The sequence below is a fragment of the Corythoichthys intestinalis genome, chromosome 8 (genome assembly GCF_030265065.1).
Source record: "Corythoichthys intestinalis isolate RoL2023-P3 chromosome 8, ASM3026506v1, whole genome shotgun sequence".
Classification (NCBI taxonomy): Eukaryota; Metazoa; Chordata; class Actinopteri; order Syngnathiformes; family Syngnathidae; genus Corythoichthys; species Corythoichthys intestinalis.
Genome location: NC_080402.1, coordinates 42,700,554 through 42,720,211, shown reverse-complemented (window position 1 = coordinate 42,720,211; position 19,658 = coordinate 42,700,554). Strand labels below are relative to the sequence as shown.

General features: G+C 38.6%; 1 protein-coding gene across 1 annotated transcript; it reads right to left on the bottom strand.

Moving 5' to 3' along the window:
- Window positions 1–12,398: 12,398 nt before the first annotated feature.
- Window positions 12,399–19,627, bottom strand: htra3a (HtrA serine peptidase 3a). The gene is given in 11 exon segments (XM_057844727.1): window positions 12,399–12,522; window positions 12,606–12,653; window positions 12,753–12,897; window positions 14,205–14,237; window positions 14,357–14,551; window positions 14,808–15,030; window positions 16,011–16,083; window positions 16,579–16,588; window positions 17,620–17,732; window positions 17,735–18,056; window positions 19,574–19,627. Coding segments are annotated over 11 exon segments (1,227 nt in total). The 3' UTR covers window positions 12,399–12,511.
- Window positions 19,628–19,658: the final 31 nt, after the last annotated feature.

The window sequence follows — 19,658 nt, the reverse complement described above, 5'->3', positions numbered from 1 at the left end:
TCAAGCGCGTCTCCTAACTATGGGAACAAGTTGAAAAACAATAGATGTTGTTCACAGAAGCAATCATACATCAATAGAAGTTGTTACAATCTATGTCACAGAAGCAATCATACATCACAAAGGCATAATGTAATATTTTCCCCCATCAGCCACTTACTTCAGCCCCAGGACACCTGGGCAGCACCATACAGCCGTTGTTGTGGAAGCTGCTGTAGATAATCTTCCAAAGGTGCACCGGGTCAAAGTAGACGAAGATCTGCTTGTTGCCGTCGGCGTAGGGGTTGGTGTAGGACCGTGGTGTTTCACTGAAAGTTATTAGATTTTAATATTTCACAAAATAAAACACGTAAAAGCTGATTGTTTTTTAATATGGACGCAGAAATGTCTAAAATAACATGGCCACCATAGAAAAACATCAAGGTTTTTACGTTGAAATTCTTGTGAATAAATGCTTAAATCCCTGAATTCTTTATAGATATGGACAGAAAACAGTCTCGATTCTTGGTTGAAAGCAAAAGAAACCGTGCTGGTAGCATGTATTTTACGTAAATATGGCGAATGTGAGTCTCATCTTTAAGTTCACTGTGGCGCTGCTTTACCACAAATCCACAGCAAAGAGGTTTTTACGTTGAAATTCTTGCGAATAAATGCTTAAATCACTGAATTCTTTCTAGATATGGACAGAAAACAGTCTCGAATCTTGGTAAAAAAAAAAACGTGCAGGTAGCATTTATTTTGTGTAAATATTGTGAACAATGAGCCTAGTCAGTTACGAAAAATAGCCGCCTCTATGTAGAAAAAACAAAGAAGAAAATTTTTGCGAATAAATGCTTCAATCACTGATTTCTTTATAGATAAGGACGTAAAACTGTCTCGATTCTTTGTTAAAAGAACGACGCCAACGTCGTAGCGGTTCTCATTCTCCCATTGTTTTTTTTTTTTTTTTTTAAACGTTTCAAAATGCATGCATGGTACGAAAAATATAATATTTATCTTGAATCCTCAAACAAATCACTCCTGAGAAGATCCTTCCTGTTTGTATACGGTACAGCTTTCGTAGTTCTTCAAAAATCCAAGCTTGAATCCGGCTTAGACATGAGCGTGTGCCATCTTTGTCTGACTATTACTAAATGAAGCACGGCCCCCTATGATAAAGCGTGACGCAAAGAATGACAAAGTGTCAGGTCAATAGGTTATGAAGTGTATGGCAATATGGAAAAATACTGATGTCAAATTTGAAATCAGCAAGAAAAAAATTGCATAAATGTTAAAAAAGCAAATAAAAATTTGCACCATGCACCAGATAATGGGGAAAAAAATGTCAGCTAATGTAATTGATTAGTTGTCAACTTGCGCATAAGTAGACTACCGTATAATGTTTTACCGTGATTTTTACACCCATGATATATGTTTGTTCGTGAGCACGAAGCGCTTTACCACGAATCTCCCCAAATTGTGGTCCCAAAAACTGCCATTTATAGTCAATCATTAACAGACTGCTATTATACTATTCTCAGTGGAGCTATTGTCCTTGTGCATGTCAACGTAATTGTAGGAAAAAATCCTTTTGTTGTGAAGAAGAAAAAAATGAGGAAATGACAAGGAAGACCTTCCCCCTCCCCTCGCCACGAAGGACCCCTGTCCACGGTCGCATGCTTTCTCTGGGTTCTCAGAATTGAGGATGTAGTTATACAAGCAACACAATGTATTCCAATGCTAATGGCACAAGCACTTAAGGAGCTCTGTTTGGACAGCAAGGAGTTCTCCCAACAAACTGCCCATGGCTGTATGACTCTACGCATATGCTGAGTATGCTTGGCCATTACATAACATCCCAATTCCCACGCTTGCCACCACAATATGGAACTCGTGCATCACTTTAGTCCAATTTCTGCGAGGGATTTCTTGATGTCCACCCACCATACACGCAAGTCAATCCCAGCACACCTGCAGGTAATGTTTATCCTCAGCTCAAGCAGCTTTTTCATCACAGGTGAGTTTTGTGCCTGAGAGTCATGGTTGAGGAGCACCCTGATGTGTTTGTTTAGTGCTGAATCAGAGCCAAGAATAAGGTGTTGTAAAAATTTGATTGTCAAGGAGAAGCAAGGGGTGAGCTGATTGACACTAATAGCCTTAGATGAGTGTTGGGTGTGTAAGCAGGTCTCAGCTGAGCAAACGCTCTGCGCATGAACCCCAACTCACAGAGACACGCACATGTGCAGACATACACAGACGCACTCGTTTTTAGCCACGCTTGCTGTCATTCTCGCTCGCACGCCCTGCCCCCCTCTCCCTCACTACATCCCTCCCAGTCACGTGCTGATAGTGGAGGAGTCTAGCTGTGGAGTGACTTTGTGATGCTTATTTAAGATGAAAATAACAATAACATGTCCATGCTCTATGTTTGCTGCTACTATTGACAAGCGGACCCTTTTAGTACTACTCTAACAGCAGTATCTATATATAGCAGACTGTGTGTCCAAAGTTTGGTCTGTGGGCCATTTATAGGCATTTTTCTTGTGGCCTGAATACACTAAATATAACATTTAACTTGGCCTGCAATGCTAAAAAGCGGTGTGTGTGGGGGGGGCTTTATTTTTGGGGGATGAAGTTTGAAAAGTAGGGTTACCTAAATATAACGTGATATGGCAGTCCAGTTCCGGCCTGCTATATCATATGTGGCCCGAAAAAGCAATTCATGCGTATCTGAATTATCATAGTTGCAAATACCATAATTGCAAAATGCAGTATTTTTTTTGTGCCCAAACTCTCTTTCAGAACGGAATTGAATAGGTAAACAAAAACTTTTTCTTTGCTTTTGATTTTAAAACCAGCAGTCATTCAATTTGTCGTGCACTTTATATATAATATTATGAGGTGATCAAACAGTCATATGGGGTCGCAGTCATGATGGCCCTCCAAAGGAACCCGAAACTACGACGTGGCCTGTGACAAGAATGAGTCTGACCAATCTGATTAGTTTAATTCTAAAAAAAATAATAATAATCCAAAACTAGTTGAATGATATTATATAAAGTAATGTATTGTTTTGTTTTTTAAATGCTTTAAGTATCGATTTTATTAATGCAGCAAGAATGATGTTAAACAATGGCAAAGTGCCCCGCCCTAATAAATTTTGTTATTAATTCTCTCTCTAAACAACACCTATATCAAGCCAGTCTTTTAGGTGGAAGAAATGCGTACTTTGCAACTGTTGACAGATTTAGCCGTCATCATGGTTGACTTACAGTACAATAGTGGTGTTAAGTGCCACGAAACAGCCTTTTTATTTGCTGAAGCCCTTACACAAGCGGACCTTGACAGTGAAAATTAAAATTAATTCATTGGTGTGCCTCATCGTCATAATTTACAACAAAATATAAATTAATTTTAATGCACTTTCCTCTTATAACTTTTCAAGAAAAAACAGCTCAGCTGGCAACCAATCCGGGGTGTAACTCTCACCCAAAGTCAGCTGGGATAGGCAATCCTATGACCTTAATGAATATAAGCACCAAAGAAATGTAATTGTCAGATGTACTGTTGGGTGGTTGGCTGATTACAAACTATTTATCTTACCAATCAAACAACAAATGTCTTAAATAAACTTGTCAACGCAATACAATAAACATCAAAACATTCTACAACATGGCTTAAAGAGCATACGACAGGAGAAAAAAAAGTCTTGAATAGCATTATTATGTGAATTAGAATCATATTTTGAGACGATTCGACTTTATACAACAATTTAGCAAAGCGCAGATGACGAGAAATTAGTCTTTTAATCTGCCGGTTAGCCACGCCTACCATTATAGGGCTCTAGCGTCCCCAACAGGAGGATGACGTCAGCGGGTGACTGGGCTCATCGGTTTTACTATTCAGCCCATTGAGGGGGAATTATTCAGAACGAGGAAAACGCGATGAAGAGAGCCGCAAAATGTCATTGTTTCAGTCTCTCTAATCCAATATTTTTACAGGATATTCTTTTTATCCAAGTGTTTTTCCCCAATAGCTAAATAAATGGCTTGAGAAGGACCAGTCAGCCCGTCGAGGGGGAACTATTCACAACGAGGAAAACGCGACGAAGAGAGCTGCAAAATGTCATTGTTTCTGTCTCTTTACTTCAATATTTTTACAGGATATTCTTTTTATCCAAGTACAGTGCCTTGCAAAAGTATTCGGCACCCTTGAATCTTGCAACCTTTCGCCACATTTCAGGCTTCAAACATAAAGATATGAAATTTTTTTGTCAAGAATCAACAACAAGTGGGACACAATCGTGAAGTGGAACAACATTTATTGGATAATTTAAACTTTTTTAACAAATAAAAAACTGAAAAGTGGGGCGTGCAATATTATTCGGCCCCTTTACTTTCAGTGCAGCAAACTCACTCCAGAAGCTCAGTGAGGATCTCTGAATGATCCAATGTTGTCCTAAATGACCGATGATGATAAATAGAATCCACCTGTGTGTAATCAAGTCTCCGTATAAATGCACCTGCTCTGTGATAGTCTCAGGGTTCTGTTTAAAGTGCAGAGAGCATTATGAAAATCAAGGAACACACCAGGCAGGTCCGAGATACTGTTGTGGAGAAGTTTAAAGCCGGATTTGGATACAAAAAGATTTCCCAAGCTTTAAACATCTCAAGGAGCACTGTGCAAGCCATCATATTGAAATGGAAGGAGCATCAGACCACTGCAAATCTACCAAGACCCGGCCGTCCTTCCAAACTTTCTTCTCAAACAAGGAGAAAACTGATCACAGATGCAGCCAAGAGGCCCATGATCACTCTGGATGAACTGCAGAGATCTACAGCTGAGGTGGGAGAGTCTGTCCATAGGACAACAATCAGTCGTACACTGCACAAATCTGGCCTTTATGGAAGAGTGGCAAGAAGAAAGCCATTTCTCAAAGATATCCATAAAAAGTCTCGTTTAAAGTTTGCCACAAGCCATCTGGGAGACACACCAAACATGTGGAAGAAGGTGCTCTGGTCAGATGAAACCAAAATTGAACTTTTTGGCCACAATGCAAAACGATATGTTTGCCGTAAAAGCAACACAGCTCATCACCCTGAACACACCATCCCCACTGTCAAACATGGTGGTGGCAGCATCATTGTTTGGGCCTGCTTTTCTTCAGCAGGGACAGGGAAGATGATTAAAATTGACGGGAAGATGGATGCAGCCAAATACAGGAACATTCTGGAAGAAAACCTGTTGGTATCTGCACAAGACCTGAGACTGGAACGGAGATTTATCTTCCAACAGGACAATGATCCAAAACATAAAGCCAAATCTACAATGGAATAGTTAAAAAATAAACGTATCCAGGTGTTAGAATGGCCAAGTCAAAGTCCAGACCTGAATCCAATCGAGAATCTGTGGAAAGAGCTGAAGACTGCTGTTCACAAACACTCTCCATCCAACCTCACAGAGCTCGAGCTGTTTTGCAAGGAAGAATGGGCAAGAATATCAGTCTCTCGATGTGCAAAACTGATAGAAACATACCCCAAGCGACTTGCAGCTGTAATTGGAGCAAAAGGTGGCGCTACAAAGTATTAACGCAAGGGGGCCGAATAATATTGCACGCCCCACTTTTCAGTTTTTTATTTGTTAAAAAAGTTTAAATTATCCAATAAATTTTGTTCCACTTCACAATTGTGTCCCACTTGTTGTTGATTCTTGACAAAAAATTAAAATTTTATATCTTTATGTTTGAAGCCTGAAATGTGGCGAAAGGTTGGAAGGTTCAAGGGGGCCGAATACTTTTGCAAGGCACTGTATATTCCCCAATTGCTAAATAAATTGCATGGTCATGACAAATAACAGTCTTGTGCTAAATGGAATATGAAATAATAAAAATGCACTTATTCAGGTCGACATGGCAAAATTACTCCATAATGGTCAGAACTGTCGACTTCACCTTTACTGTCACACCTCCCGAACGATATTTATGACACCTAAATCGGACATATGTCATTTCCCTTCCCCGGCTTCAGAGAATGTAAAAAAACCAAGAGGCGTGACAGCTAGCCGACATGCTAACCCGAACCGAGTGATGTTTGAAAGTCTTCGAAGCAGAAAATCACACATAACAAGCCCGGATTATTTGACATGACGACTGGGTTGTCGATTGTCTTCACGGATCGGCAAACCACCCGGCGGAGAGCAATTTACGATTCGTTCCCCAGAGGAGGGCGGCTGCAGTTGTTGTGCAGCTAACGTGCAGCTAATGTGCATGAGGAGAGCTTTTTATTTGCCTATCAATGATCAAACGTAAGTAATCCTTTATTTAAAGAAAGTTTGTAGTGTTTATTTTGTAATCGCTGTATTCGTAGTTGACATCTTGTTTTGTTTTGACAAAACAAGATGTTTACTCACTTCCTCGTAAGTCCAATGGTCCCACAGTAGTAGGGCTTGTTTTGGCCTATATCCATGGTGAATGGGAACCTTTTGAAACTCCAAAAAGGCGCACACGCCTCTCCCTCATAAAGCAAGATTTTTCTGCAGCCGTTTGGCTGGCGTGATGTGAAAAATAAACCTATTAATCCGCAAAATCAGCTGAATCCTTAGTCCTCATACACAACAGTACGGCTGTTTAGTGAAGAGGACGCCTTCACCCGTACACGTCACAACGCCCTCCTCCTCAATGCAAGACCGAAGCCGGAAGTCACTCATTTTCATGGCGCGGGATTAAAAAAATTAAATAAATATAGCGATCGCTTCACACAATTCCAAGCGGTCCATATCATTCAGGAGCATAAATTACCGCGTGTATTATGAAATAAATATGCTTTTTCGTGTCACATGCACTTTAATCACAAAGACTGGAGTTCAGTTCAGTGTGTTTTGTTTCTCCAGCATTTGACAGCCCTACTTGAGTTAAGATAAACACATTTTTTGGCGAGTTTGTTTGCTAAATATGTTCCCTTGTCATCTGTTTCTTGTCTTTAGTTCTGGCAGGTCATCCAAGAAGGTATGTTACTATGAAAAAAAACAAAAATGTACAAATGTACAAACTATTTTAAAAGATTTATTTTTGAATTGATTTTTAAAATGAGCAGAGAAGACGAAATTAATCATTTTGGAGTCAAACCGATGAATTATTGTGTTTTTTTTTTTTAAACACCAACTTCACTATACAGGCAATAGTCACCAGGCAGCAGAGACGTGTAACATTGCACCACCCCCACACACATTTAATTAACTTGACCAACACTTAACAACCATATGGTTTATGCAAATGCATGCACACAGCCCACGTAGAGATCACATGATGAAACTCTCAGTGAATTATTTAAAATATTACAAAATGCTAGAAGTAGGAGTTAAGGGGAGACCTGATTGGAAGAGAGGCATAGCAGTAGGGGGAGATAAAGAGATAGACAAATAGCAAGCATGAGTCAGCACTCTGGCATAAAAAAGGAGTTGAGAAACCGAGAAAGGCCTAGAAGGATTTAGTCATCTCTGGAGCTCTGACAAAATGATTTCTGGACTCACTTTCCTCTGTGTGCATGTTTGTGCGAGCATGTCATTCTGAGGCCATCCAGCTTTGAGGAATTTGTTGAAACCCAAAGTATAGCATTAACTTGTCTATCTGTAAAAGGTTTAGCTAAAAGCAAAATGAATACTTTGACATCAAATACTTCTGTAATTTCGGTGCACAACACTGAGAATTTTTGTTATATTTTTGTTATTCTTTTGACAGGGGTACACAGGGGGCTACTGTTCTGTCTCACAGTTCTGAGGTTTGAGTTGTGAGTGTGAATGGCTGGTTTTCAGTACTCCACTTCTTTACCACATTTCTCAGGCAAATGTGGGATAGGTTCTATCTTCGAGATTCGAATGAGAAAAGTCGCTGTCGAAAGTGAGTGGGTGTGCTGTTAAAAAGTCAGAAATTCAATTTATTAGTCCAGTAGATCATAAAGAAAATTAAAATACCAATCAGCCAACCGCAAAATCTGTTCAGTTTTTCTTTCAATCCATTATCTTTACACTTTAACCTCAAACTAACACTGTCCGAAAAAAAAAGCATTTAATTATGCTGCATCAGCGTCACTTGACATGGAACTTCACATGTAACATCCTGAAATACAGTTTGACAGTGAATGTGCATTAAATACATCAGTCGTGCTTCCAGAAGTATGGAGTGAATGAACAGATTAGAGAAAACTCAACATATGGACTCATTTAGTCTTTTACAACACTAATTGAGTCACGGAACCACACTTTAAAGAGATGGTAGCTTTGTCTGCGTTACACTCTGAGCTATAAGCAATAGTGTGTTCAGTGTGCACATGTGTGTGTGTGCATGACTTACCCACTCAGGCAGATGGAAGTAGTTATGGCCAGTACTGTACTGCAGCATAACTGTTTCAATTCAGTCTGGTCAGATCGTTTAGTCTGTAGACACCACCAGATGGTTCATCTCATTATTGTCCCCCAGAATAAAATGCTTCCACACTGTTACGGTTACTGCAGATTGCCATGTGTCTTCTACCTATAGAATCCTAGCAGAGGTTAAGGTAATGCAGGCAGATTGGGGGGCTCTGCAATATATTTAATGCATAGAATTTTATATTATTATAGAAATTGTTATGTTACACTGCACTCAATAAGAAACCAAACCACCCATTCAATTTCTATTAGAGATGTCCCGATCGGGATGGGGTCCGATCACGTCATTTTCAAAGTATCAGAATCGGCAAAAAAATATCAGACATGCCTTTTTTTAATATACAGTGGGCAGAACAAGTATTTGATACACTGCCACTGGGTTTTCCCATTGGCAGTGTATCAAATACTTGTTCTCCCCACTGTATATATATATTTTTTATTAAATCGTTTTCTAATTGTATTTAACGTGACAGACATAATATGTTACACTCATCCAGAGTCTTTAGTTTAGGCTTAAGGTAGGGTTATCAAATTTATCCCATTAACGGCGGTAATAATTTTTTTTTTTTATAATTTATCAAGTTAAAATATTTAACGCATGCGCTGCCTGACCCACTCACACATTGTCGCGTTCAATCTGTAATGGCGCCGTTTTATCTATATATAGAGCTAAAAAGGCAGCGTAAAATGAGTAGAGTGAAATTTGGCAGCCTTTGGAGCATTTTTTTAATTGGCTGAAGCCTTACAATCCCTCTCCCTACGATTAGAAATATCGTGAGAAGCAATGTGGGGAAGAAAGGTAGTAATTGATCTTTTTCTTAACACCCTATGTTACTTCCCAACGCAGAGGAGATATATCAATTGGTGCCACTACGCACAGTCATGGGTGCACTTCCCATCATGCATTTTGGAACAACAGTTAAATGGCTACAGTATAATTTACTGAAAGCTCAACAAATACACTAGATGGCAATATTTAGTCACGATATACAAAGTCACATTATCCTTTAAGAATTACAAGTCTTTCTATCCGTGGATCCCTCTCACAGAAAGAATGTTAATAATGTAAATGCCATCTTGAGGATTTATTGTCATAATAAACAAATACAGTACTTATGTACTCTATGTTGAATGTATATATTCGTCCGAGTTTTATTCATTTTTTTCTTAATGCATAGCCAAATGTATATGATCGGGAAAAATTATCGAGAATGATTGGAATTGAATCGGGAGCAAAAAAAAAAGCAATCGGATCGGGAAATATCGGGATCGGCAGATACTCAAACTAAAATGATCGGATCGGGAGCAGAAAAACATGATCGGAACAACCCTAATTTCTATACAAGTTGACCTAACATCAAGAGGTGGATCCATGAACGGAGTTTAGGTGAGAAGCATGATATACCTTGGACTGCTCAGCAATCACATTAACACCATATGCACAGTTAACCGTCTTCAATTAACCTCGCATGCATATTTCTGGAATGTGGGAGGAAGCTGGAGAAAATGCAAGTATGGGGAGAACACACTTTATAAACTCCACACAGGAGGGCTTGAGCAGAGTTGAAGGTTGTTATGGAAATAATAAAGCATTTTCATTCATTTTCGCTTGCCTTTAAATACATCCCTTTGAATGAGAGCCTAAGAATTGGTGTCAGTCATGTGTGGGATGGAAACTGCAGTTATGAGCTTCAGTATATGGACAGTGACTTTAATGCAGTAACAAGTCCCCATGGCACACCACAATGAATTTGAAAGGGAAAAAACATAAGATGTGATTAAAGACTTTTAGCTTTAACTTTTAAGGTTTCAAAGCGAAAATAGTATGTACTACTATTGACGTAAGTTTCAAGGGCTCAATAGTATTTTTACAATAAACCCCTTGTACAGTAAACTACACCCTTAATTATTAGCCACGGCTGTCCATGTCCATTTTTGTTCTTTTTTTTTTTTTTTACCAACTACACAGGCCTTTTCAGATGAGAATTACAGTAATAGTGATGTAATACTGGTGGAAAGAATTAATGTCTTCAAGAGCCTTGTGGTCAAGAAAAGAATACAAACATTGATTGATAGGTAAATTCAAAGTTTCTGTTGGAGAATGAAAACCCCAAATTCAAATAATTGTTTTTAAAATAGTTGGTAAAAAGAGACAAAGAAGAAGTCCATTTAAGGTGTAAATAAGAATAATTATTTGACTCATAGCCAAGGTGAATGGACTTTTGCAGGCCCGTAATGGTGCAGGCTGTAATACAATTCTTAAGCAGGTTTAAAACCTTAAGAGCCCTGTTTCAAGTGCACTGAAGGTAGCCTATTTACCATTGACAAAAAGGAGTCGCATGAGTTTCATGTTTGTCTGAAAATGTACGAAATTTGATGAGGATCAAATATTCGGATTATAATGGATTAAGAACTCTTTCCTTTCAGGAATTGTACAGATTTATGAAGACACAATTCTAGTGAATGGGATCCTTTCCTGGAAGCAGGGCTATGAAGGGGGGGAAAAAGGGGGGGGCGGGGGGCTCTATTTTGACCTCCTAGGTTATGTCCACGTTTAAAGGCGATTCGCAGGGCCAATATGCCATCTATTGGCTAGTCTGGGAATGATAAATTGTACTGTACAGAATTTAAACTGAATTTGAGACTTCACAGTTCTCAATTTGGTCACGAGGGGGCGACCTATTCATGGTTCTGAGTCGAGAGGCGAATTTGATGGACTTTAGTCCCACATACACTACCCTGAACTAGTCTGCCCACAACAATAGATACAGTATAAACTCTTGAATATTTTGTCTTGTGAGGAATTAAAAAATCGTCTATGACGTTAAATGGCAAAAATATTTTAATGTGTAGCTCATTAACATCTGTGACTGGCTTGAAGCCAATTCAGGGTGTGTTGGGTAGGCTCCAGCACCCCCACAACCCTCGTGGGAATGCAGAGGATGAATGAATGAATCAATCAATCAATCAGTCAATCAATCAATGTGCTCAACAACATAATGCTTTGTCACTTGAAGGGCAACCCTGTCTATGCTCAGGCATTTACCCATCTTGTGAATATTTCCATTATACTAAAAACATGCTAACACAAACATCTTTGTTTTTTTTTTTGTTTGTTTTTTTTTTTTTTTTTTTTTAACCTGTCCTATTCAGCTGTTTGACTCGGAGAATGGAGATCTGAGTGTCCGATTGGTCTGAAAAGTTAATGTATCAAATAGGAGTATGACATACTTTCACTGTGATCATTCAACGTACCTCGTTTTTTAGGAGAAAGCAGCGAGCAGGAAGGGGTTATGGGGGGAAAGAAGAACAGAAGTAGAGAGATACAGAAGAAGCACAAACAAGAGCAAGAAATTCCTGAAACGGCTACACTAACTATGAATATGTTGGTGCTATCGTTAGCTATTTGTATTTCCGGTTGACACCATGTGGGGGGCCTGATAATAAAGGTAAAGGGGGGGTATCTGAGAGATAAGTTATTGGCAGGGGTGGAGTGTACACAAATCAGCCATGTGGTCTAGAACCCAGTATTTGTGTGAATCTCTTGTGAATGTATGTTGGCATCCCATCTGACATGTGATAGTCCCACAGACGAGTGGAGATGCCGCTCCAGGGCCATGGCTCTTCCCCAGCCAAATGGGGGAGGGTGGCAACCCAGTAAAGGGACCATCGTCATCCCCCAGGGATCCAGGGTGGTCCCTCGGGCCATCAACAGCATCAAAACAATGGGAGGGGCCAAATTAGTTTAAGCTACATTTGTAATCATGTTCTTATTCAGCAGGTTTTATTCCACTCTGTGTCTGTGTGCAGCTTTGCTTTGGTTTCTGCATGTGTGTGCGAACACCACCAAAATACATCTGCTGTCGTCAGAAAAATCTGGCATACAATATTTCCATGTTGTTGCTAGACTGAGACAAACAAGCATACTCTACGGATAATGTTGCAAAGTCCATTGGTAGAAATTCACATTACATACATTTTTATTTCAAGGTTAGCCTGCCAAGAAAGGTAAAGAATAAAAAGAAACAAACAAAACAAAACAGCAAATAGTCCAGTATGGCATTGGCATATGGGTATCTTCTCACTTAATGCCCAAGAAACATCTCAATTTTCAAAGGACCCCTTTGAGAACACAATACAATGATTAGTAAATGCACCAGACCTAGACACACTCACACACAGAATTTAAGGCTGGTGGATCTCACCTGCTTCTGACACAGCAATCTCTGTTAACTCATTGAGAGAAGTAATATCTGTCACAAAGGAGATGAAACTAATCAATGTATTGACTTCTTCATTACTAAATAATCAAACTTCTCTTGGATAACTTTAGGTTGTTGGGGTTTTTTTACCTTCACGCTCTTCAGCATTGGGCTCTAATTCATTTGAAAATTTAGTCAGTGACTCTGCAAAAAAACGTCGTATTCGGTCCGAGGGTATGGCAAAAGAGATGCCTGCTGTCACTTTCAAAGTGTTGATGCCTATCACCTTGCCATCCTGAAACAAATGCAAACTTTGTATAGTATGATCACATGCAAAGGAAATCGTGTCCAAAATAATGACACTTGAAAATATTGATGGGTGTGCGTGAGAATCCCAGTTGATCAACAGTTTCTGAAATACTCAGACCAGCCTGTCTGGAACCAACAACCATGCTACATTCAAAGTCACTTAAATTGCTTTTCTACCCCATTCTGATGATCAGTTTAAACACCAGCAGACCATCTTGACCATGTCTACATAACTAAATATCCTGAGTTTCTGCCATGTGATTGGCTGATTATAAATTTACTTCACAGTACTGCAAATCTCTGAGGGTTTTTTTTTTTTTTTTTTTTTTAATTTCAGCTTTGAACAATGGTTGATCAAACATTGATTCATTCATTAAATCTGCCTATTACTACCTAAGATTGGACCAACCAGAATTAAGGGGCTTTTGTCCAAACAAAACATGGTAAAACTTATCCATGCATTCATTTTTTCATAGATTGGACTATTGTAATGATGTATTAACAGGTCTAACGGAAAATCCATCAGGAAGCTGCAACTAATGCAGAATGCTGCTGCCAGAGTGCTTACAAATACTAGTGCAAGGTAACTGGACCATTTTTCATGAAATCTTTACAGTGGGTACTTGTGAGTCAGGATAGACTATAAAATACTGCTGCTAAAGGGCTTTGGACCAAAATACATGTTTGATTTGTTTGACCCCTACGAAGGATCTAGACCCCTAAGGTCATCTGGGACCAGTCTGCTGTGTGTTCCAAGAACAAGAACCAAGCAGGGTGAAGCAGCATGCAGTTCCTATACTACCTAAAGCTCTGAAGTGTGGTCAAACTGTTAGCTCCTTTAAATCAGAGCTAAATACACTACTGTTTACCACAGCATATTCTGCCCAAATACTTCAAGTTTCAAGTTATATGACTTGTTTTTCATTCAATTTCTGGGTTTTATTTCTATTTCATGTGTTACTTGTTTTTGTTTTACCTGTCTTGATGATGTAATGTGTTTTTTATGTATCTTTTTTTCTGTGTTTTTGGATTTTTACGTGATGTAAAGCTCTTAAACCTTGAATAGTGCAAAGCAGATAAATTTGCCTAGCCTTGCCATTGATTGATTGTTTTAATCATCGATCACTGCAGGACTAGATGAGTATGGCCCTCATACACAAAAAAATCTGTAAAAATACTACAATGTACAAATACATAGTATAATATCTTGTAGATGATGGTTGTTTTTTTACTTATATGTTATAAGAATAATTAGTGTTTGCTGATTTGTCAAATCGTTCATATAATACTCACCAAATTAACAAGGGGCCCTCCAGAATTCCCATACTTGTCACATAAATTGATAAAAGGGAGAAATAATGACAGTGATTATTCAGGCTTGTGTGCAAGCAAAAAATGTTCACATGACTGTATGAGTGAGTGTTAGCACATGTGAGCAAACTAACATTAATGATAGCATCAGTCTGGATATAGTCCATATCAGAGTCATGAATGCCAAGCTCCTTGCCACCCCGCTGTGCTGTGCTGACGATGCCAGTGGTGACTGTGTTCTGCAGGGCAAAGGGGCTACCAATGGCCACCACAAACTCGCCTGGTCTTAGATCAGTTGAACGGCCCAGAGGCAGTACCGGGAGCTTCTTCTGCACACACATAAAGCCACACTTTGGGCAAATATTGAAAGGCAAAGCGAAATAATGACGGACGATGAATGGCAAAGATTTTGTGATAGACACGTCTAGCAACGAAGTATGTGAAGGATAAGTGTGAGAATGCACACATCAGCAGCACAGTTCGGACGTTTCTGAAGATTTTACTGTTAGCTTTCTGAAGGTCTCGCAAAACTCTTGCAGAACATAGTACATTTGTTATGTATGCTTGTTTTTTTTTTCTTTTTACCTGAGTTTTGACCTTAATGGTGGCAATGTCAGCCTTCCTGTCAACTTCTTTGACCACAGCCTCATACACGCCACCATCATGGAGCTGAACATGCAAATGGAGCCGACCTATCACCATGGTACTGGTGGTTATTACATGAGCGTTGGTTATAATCAGGCCGGATGGGGTTACAATGAAACCAGAGCCACTGGAAATTTGAATGTGGTGACCAAATAGAGAATGTCTGGAGAAAGAATGAAGAGATGAAAGGGGCGCAAACAGCCATTCTTACGCAGACTCAGATTCAAATTCTGACATTGAATTTCAAATATAAATACACAGCCATCAAGCAAATGAGAGGAGTGCTCACAATCAGTGAGTAGTCCAGAATTAATTTATTGGTCAATGTTGAAATGGTGGGTTGAACTTACTATACATTTCTGATTTGGAGCACAGGAAGAGTGGTTTTCTCTAAGTTGAATACTAATAAGAATCCTGGTAAACAATAAACAAGTTAATTTTATATTCTGCCCTCGACAAGCTGACATAGTCGACAGCTGAACATACTAGATACCTGTACATTTTTATTTTAAGATACTCAACCCCACGTGGCCCCTCAGACTGTGTCATCAGTCGGTAAATGAGAAAATAGTGTCAAAGCACTTTGAGAGTTTTGAAGGTAGAAACCCCATTTGTGAAAGCCCTTTTTTGGGTAAATATTTATAATTTTAAACTAAATGAATGTGCCCCGACACAGTGGTTACAAATCATTGTCATAGAAGATAGAATGGTGTTGGGAAGGTTTGTTGAGTTAGTTCTTTCTACCAGTTGTGCAAAATCTCAATTCCAATATGGCACTAAATTCATATGATTTGGAATGATTTAACATTTGTGTGACGCAAATACAGTAGCTTATACAAACTACATATACACCCATTTTAATGACAATAAAAGAACTTCAAAATGCTGCTTAAAACATTTGAGTAAAGTTAACAAAGATGACACAATTACTGGTATTTTAATTACACAATTTTCTGATTAGCCACTAATGGCGTAATAATTCTTATTACTAATTTCCTAGGAGGTAGCCGGGGTTTAGGTCCCTTTCAGTGATTGTGAATTGTAGTCTCACTATATGTTCCCTACCCATGTAATGTATAAAATATTTGTGATTGAAATAAGTAATGTTAATAGATACTTACAATGTACAGTGTATGCACACACCTTAGGAACAACTCGATATGGACAACAGCTGGTGCTATTTGTGCTACAACATCAGCAATGAGGGCTTCTGGGACTTATATTGACATAAATTGGTCAAAATGTAATCATTAAATGCATATACAAATGGTCTGATACAAATTTTATCCATCATTCTTTCCCCAAAATAAAAATGCTTGCACAATGGAACTTCCAGTTTCAGTTAGCTTCTTTCCTATGCAGGCTTCAATGATTGATATGCCGCAGACCCCCGTTGGTGGCAAGGCTCACACAGAAGTTTGTCAGACTGAAGTGGGAGCACAACATATACGTTTTAAATAAATTAACTGAACTTTAATGAAGTTTTCCGTTGTCGTTATTTATTTTAAAATAATTTGAAATCTAGACAAGTTTTATTAGTCAGCTCAACTGTTTCTTATTTTTGTGTTTAAATATGTGTTTAAATATGTTTGTCTTTAAATACTGTAACATTAATTCAGCGTTGTTCCAGCACTAATAATAATAATCGAAATAATGTACGGATGTTGTAAGGAATTCTAAGTCGAACAATATTAAGAGTAGGAGTGGGAACCTCTTGGTACCTCATGATATGATACGATTTGCGATACAAAGCTCACGATAACGATGATCTGACGATATAGCGATACAACCATTTTTGATACATTGGTCAGGAAATCATTCTAGGATATTCTACAAAAAACTAACAGAAAAACAAGCTTCTGCTGTGAATTGGAATGAGTTTATCACTAGTAGATGTCCAATCCATTTGAACTGGGAGGATGGCAGCAAATGAACGTTCATTCGCTGCCATCCCTCCCACTTCAAACGGATTGAATGTCTATGGCCGTCAGTGGCAGCTAATGCCAGGCAATGAGTAGTTTTGGGCCATTTAAGGTCATTTACCTGTTGATTTTCAGTTACTTCCTGTTGATTTTGGGATATTTTATGGGTCACTTGATGTTTATTTTGCATTACAGAACAGGACGTGACCTGGAAATCATCCAAATGAATAGGCAGTGACTCGAACTCAACAGGAAATGACCTGTAAATGCCCTAAAATGAAAAGCAAGTGACCTGTAAATGCCCCGAAAATCGGACCGAATGACTGTGAATTCTCTGGTTTTGAATGAACAAACGTTCCCAGTCTAAATAGATTGGGCGTCGAGCACCGTCAGTGGCAGATTTTTTTTTTTTAACTGACACCTTTTAAAAACGATATCTCGATTCTTGACAGGAGCATATCGATAACCTTTTGGGATACAAAGTATCACGATTTATCACCATTTCGATATTTTGTCACACCCCTAATTAACAGGTGCCAACATTGATTCAGCGATATAACATAGCAGCGGAATGTTGATTCAACATCTTTTCAACGTCAGTCTGCTGGGTAAGTATCATAGTAAAAATACTATTTTTCCAATCACATGATAAATAATCATGATTGCTATTTGCGGAATAATGAATGTTGGCCTAATATATAGCGCACCCTTTTTATTATTAAAATGGGCTGAATGTCTTACCAGTTAGATGGGTTAAGGCAGCTTGTATTTACATGGACTAACTAAAGCAACAGTAGATAAAATTCAAGCAGTATGGTCAAAAGTCTTACTATTGTACCTGTACTAAAAGGACCACACGGTCCTTTATGCACTTGTTGGATTGCAGGTTTCCCCTTCATCTTGTTGTTGGCTGCTCTCATATTGCAAACATTCCTATACGTTTCCCATCACTTCCACAAACAAAATGTGCCGCTTTACAGCGACAGGTCCCTTTGGAGCCTGGCAGCGCGCAGATCATGTCGCCCTTACAAGGTATAGGTGGATCGTAGCTGCAGGTGTCGCCCTCGCCCACTCCAGATGCACATACCGTGCAGCAGTTGCATTTGTCCAGGACGTATCCAGTAGCACATCTGGGGCTCGGGCAGGAGCTCGGGTCGCACCGAAACGGGTAGCTGTCACGGTCCATGGCTCCGGTAATATTGAGAGCATAGAAAAAGGCTGCTGTAAATAAAAGCAGCTGCATGGTAATGTTGAAGATACTGTGAGACTGTACAGTAATAAAAAAAAAATACATAAAAAATACATAAACAAATATTTCAAGTTCTTTATCCCTACCCCCCCAAAAAAGTGCAGACTCGAAATCATTCCTGCAAAAAATTGGGAACCTTCAACTATGGGCGTTGTTGAAGGGAGTGTATTGCGACGCCGACGGAGACCACGCCTTGGGGTTAGCCAGTAAAAAAAGATTCTAGTGTTTGCACCAGGGGCGTTATGAGGGGGCCTGTCCTGCACTGCAAATTTGTTACGCCTTTATCAGATTTTTTTTCTTGAGTCAAGTCAAATAATTTTCTCCATCTTGTTTTGAGTGTTAACGACTAGTCTTAAACACTTTCTATAATTAACAAATTTATGCATCAGATTATTCCACTTACTTTAAATATTACTGTTAGTTGTTATTAGGCTATATATATATATATATATATATATATATATATATATATATATATATATATATATATATATATATATATATATATATATATATATATGAATTTTGGTAATTTTTAACCTAAATAAAAATGCTTTCAAATAATGTTTTGCACAATATGTATTCTTGAGTTAGGAACATTTCTGACAAACAAGCTTTTTTAAACATTAACTACATATATTTTTTGCTTAAAATGAGTCTGCTTCCTTTATTTTCAGCTTTTTTTTTTTTTTTTCAAATTTAAGTTAGAATTTACTTGACACACTGGCAGATAATTTCACTTCTAGTAGTTTTACACAGAAAACAATGGAATTTAACTACTTTTAAGGAGGTGTTTTTGCAGTGTGTAAACAATAATGCAGCAACCGATGCTGATAAATGGACATTAATTCATTGTTACAAGAGTTATGTGTTGGGTTGAGTCACCCTATTATTATTAATTATTAATATTTTTAAAATGGCTTAATGTCTGACTCGCTTCATCTTGCATGTCTTCTCGGTGAGAACACTGACTAAAATGCCTATCCTCCTTTATTTGTGTCATCAGAATGAAATTTGTAAGTTAAATAGTAGGGATGTATATGTATTGATCCTCTGAAACCTTTTTTCCTCCTCTGCAACCTTTTCCTCCCTCAGAGCTGATTAATTAGATTTATTAATTAGTGACTTATTGTTGCCTTTATATTCCTAGTTAGTCAGTTGAGGGCATGCACGCACTTCGGGTGTGTTTATCATCTCTCTGAGTTGAGATGTTTAGGGTGCGTGCTGGGCGGTCATAGTTCTTTTGCACTTGTAAGTTCAATGTTACCATTGTGGGGGTGTGAACATTAAATGTAAAATCTTTGGACAATCCTGCCTATTATTGGAACTGCATAACCAATGTCCTGGAAAAATGGATTGACCAAGTGAAATCATTAGTTGCTGATGAGGGGGTCACCATTTTCTCCCTAATCTTAATTATTAATTGGAGTACTAAAGTAATCCATTAGACCACGTTACATTATTTTTCATAACCTTTGATGTCATTTTAAATCGTTTGCAAGCCAATGTGCTGAAAATGCTCAGAACGCGTGTACCAAGGGGTGGGTGAGTGGTTCGCTGATATCAGCATTGTGGATCGAGTAGCCCATGGTGGCAGTGGGGTTATGGTCTAGGCAGGCA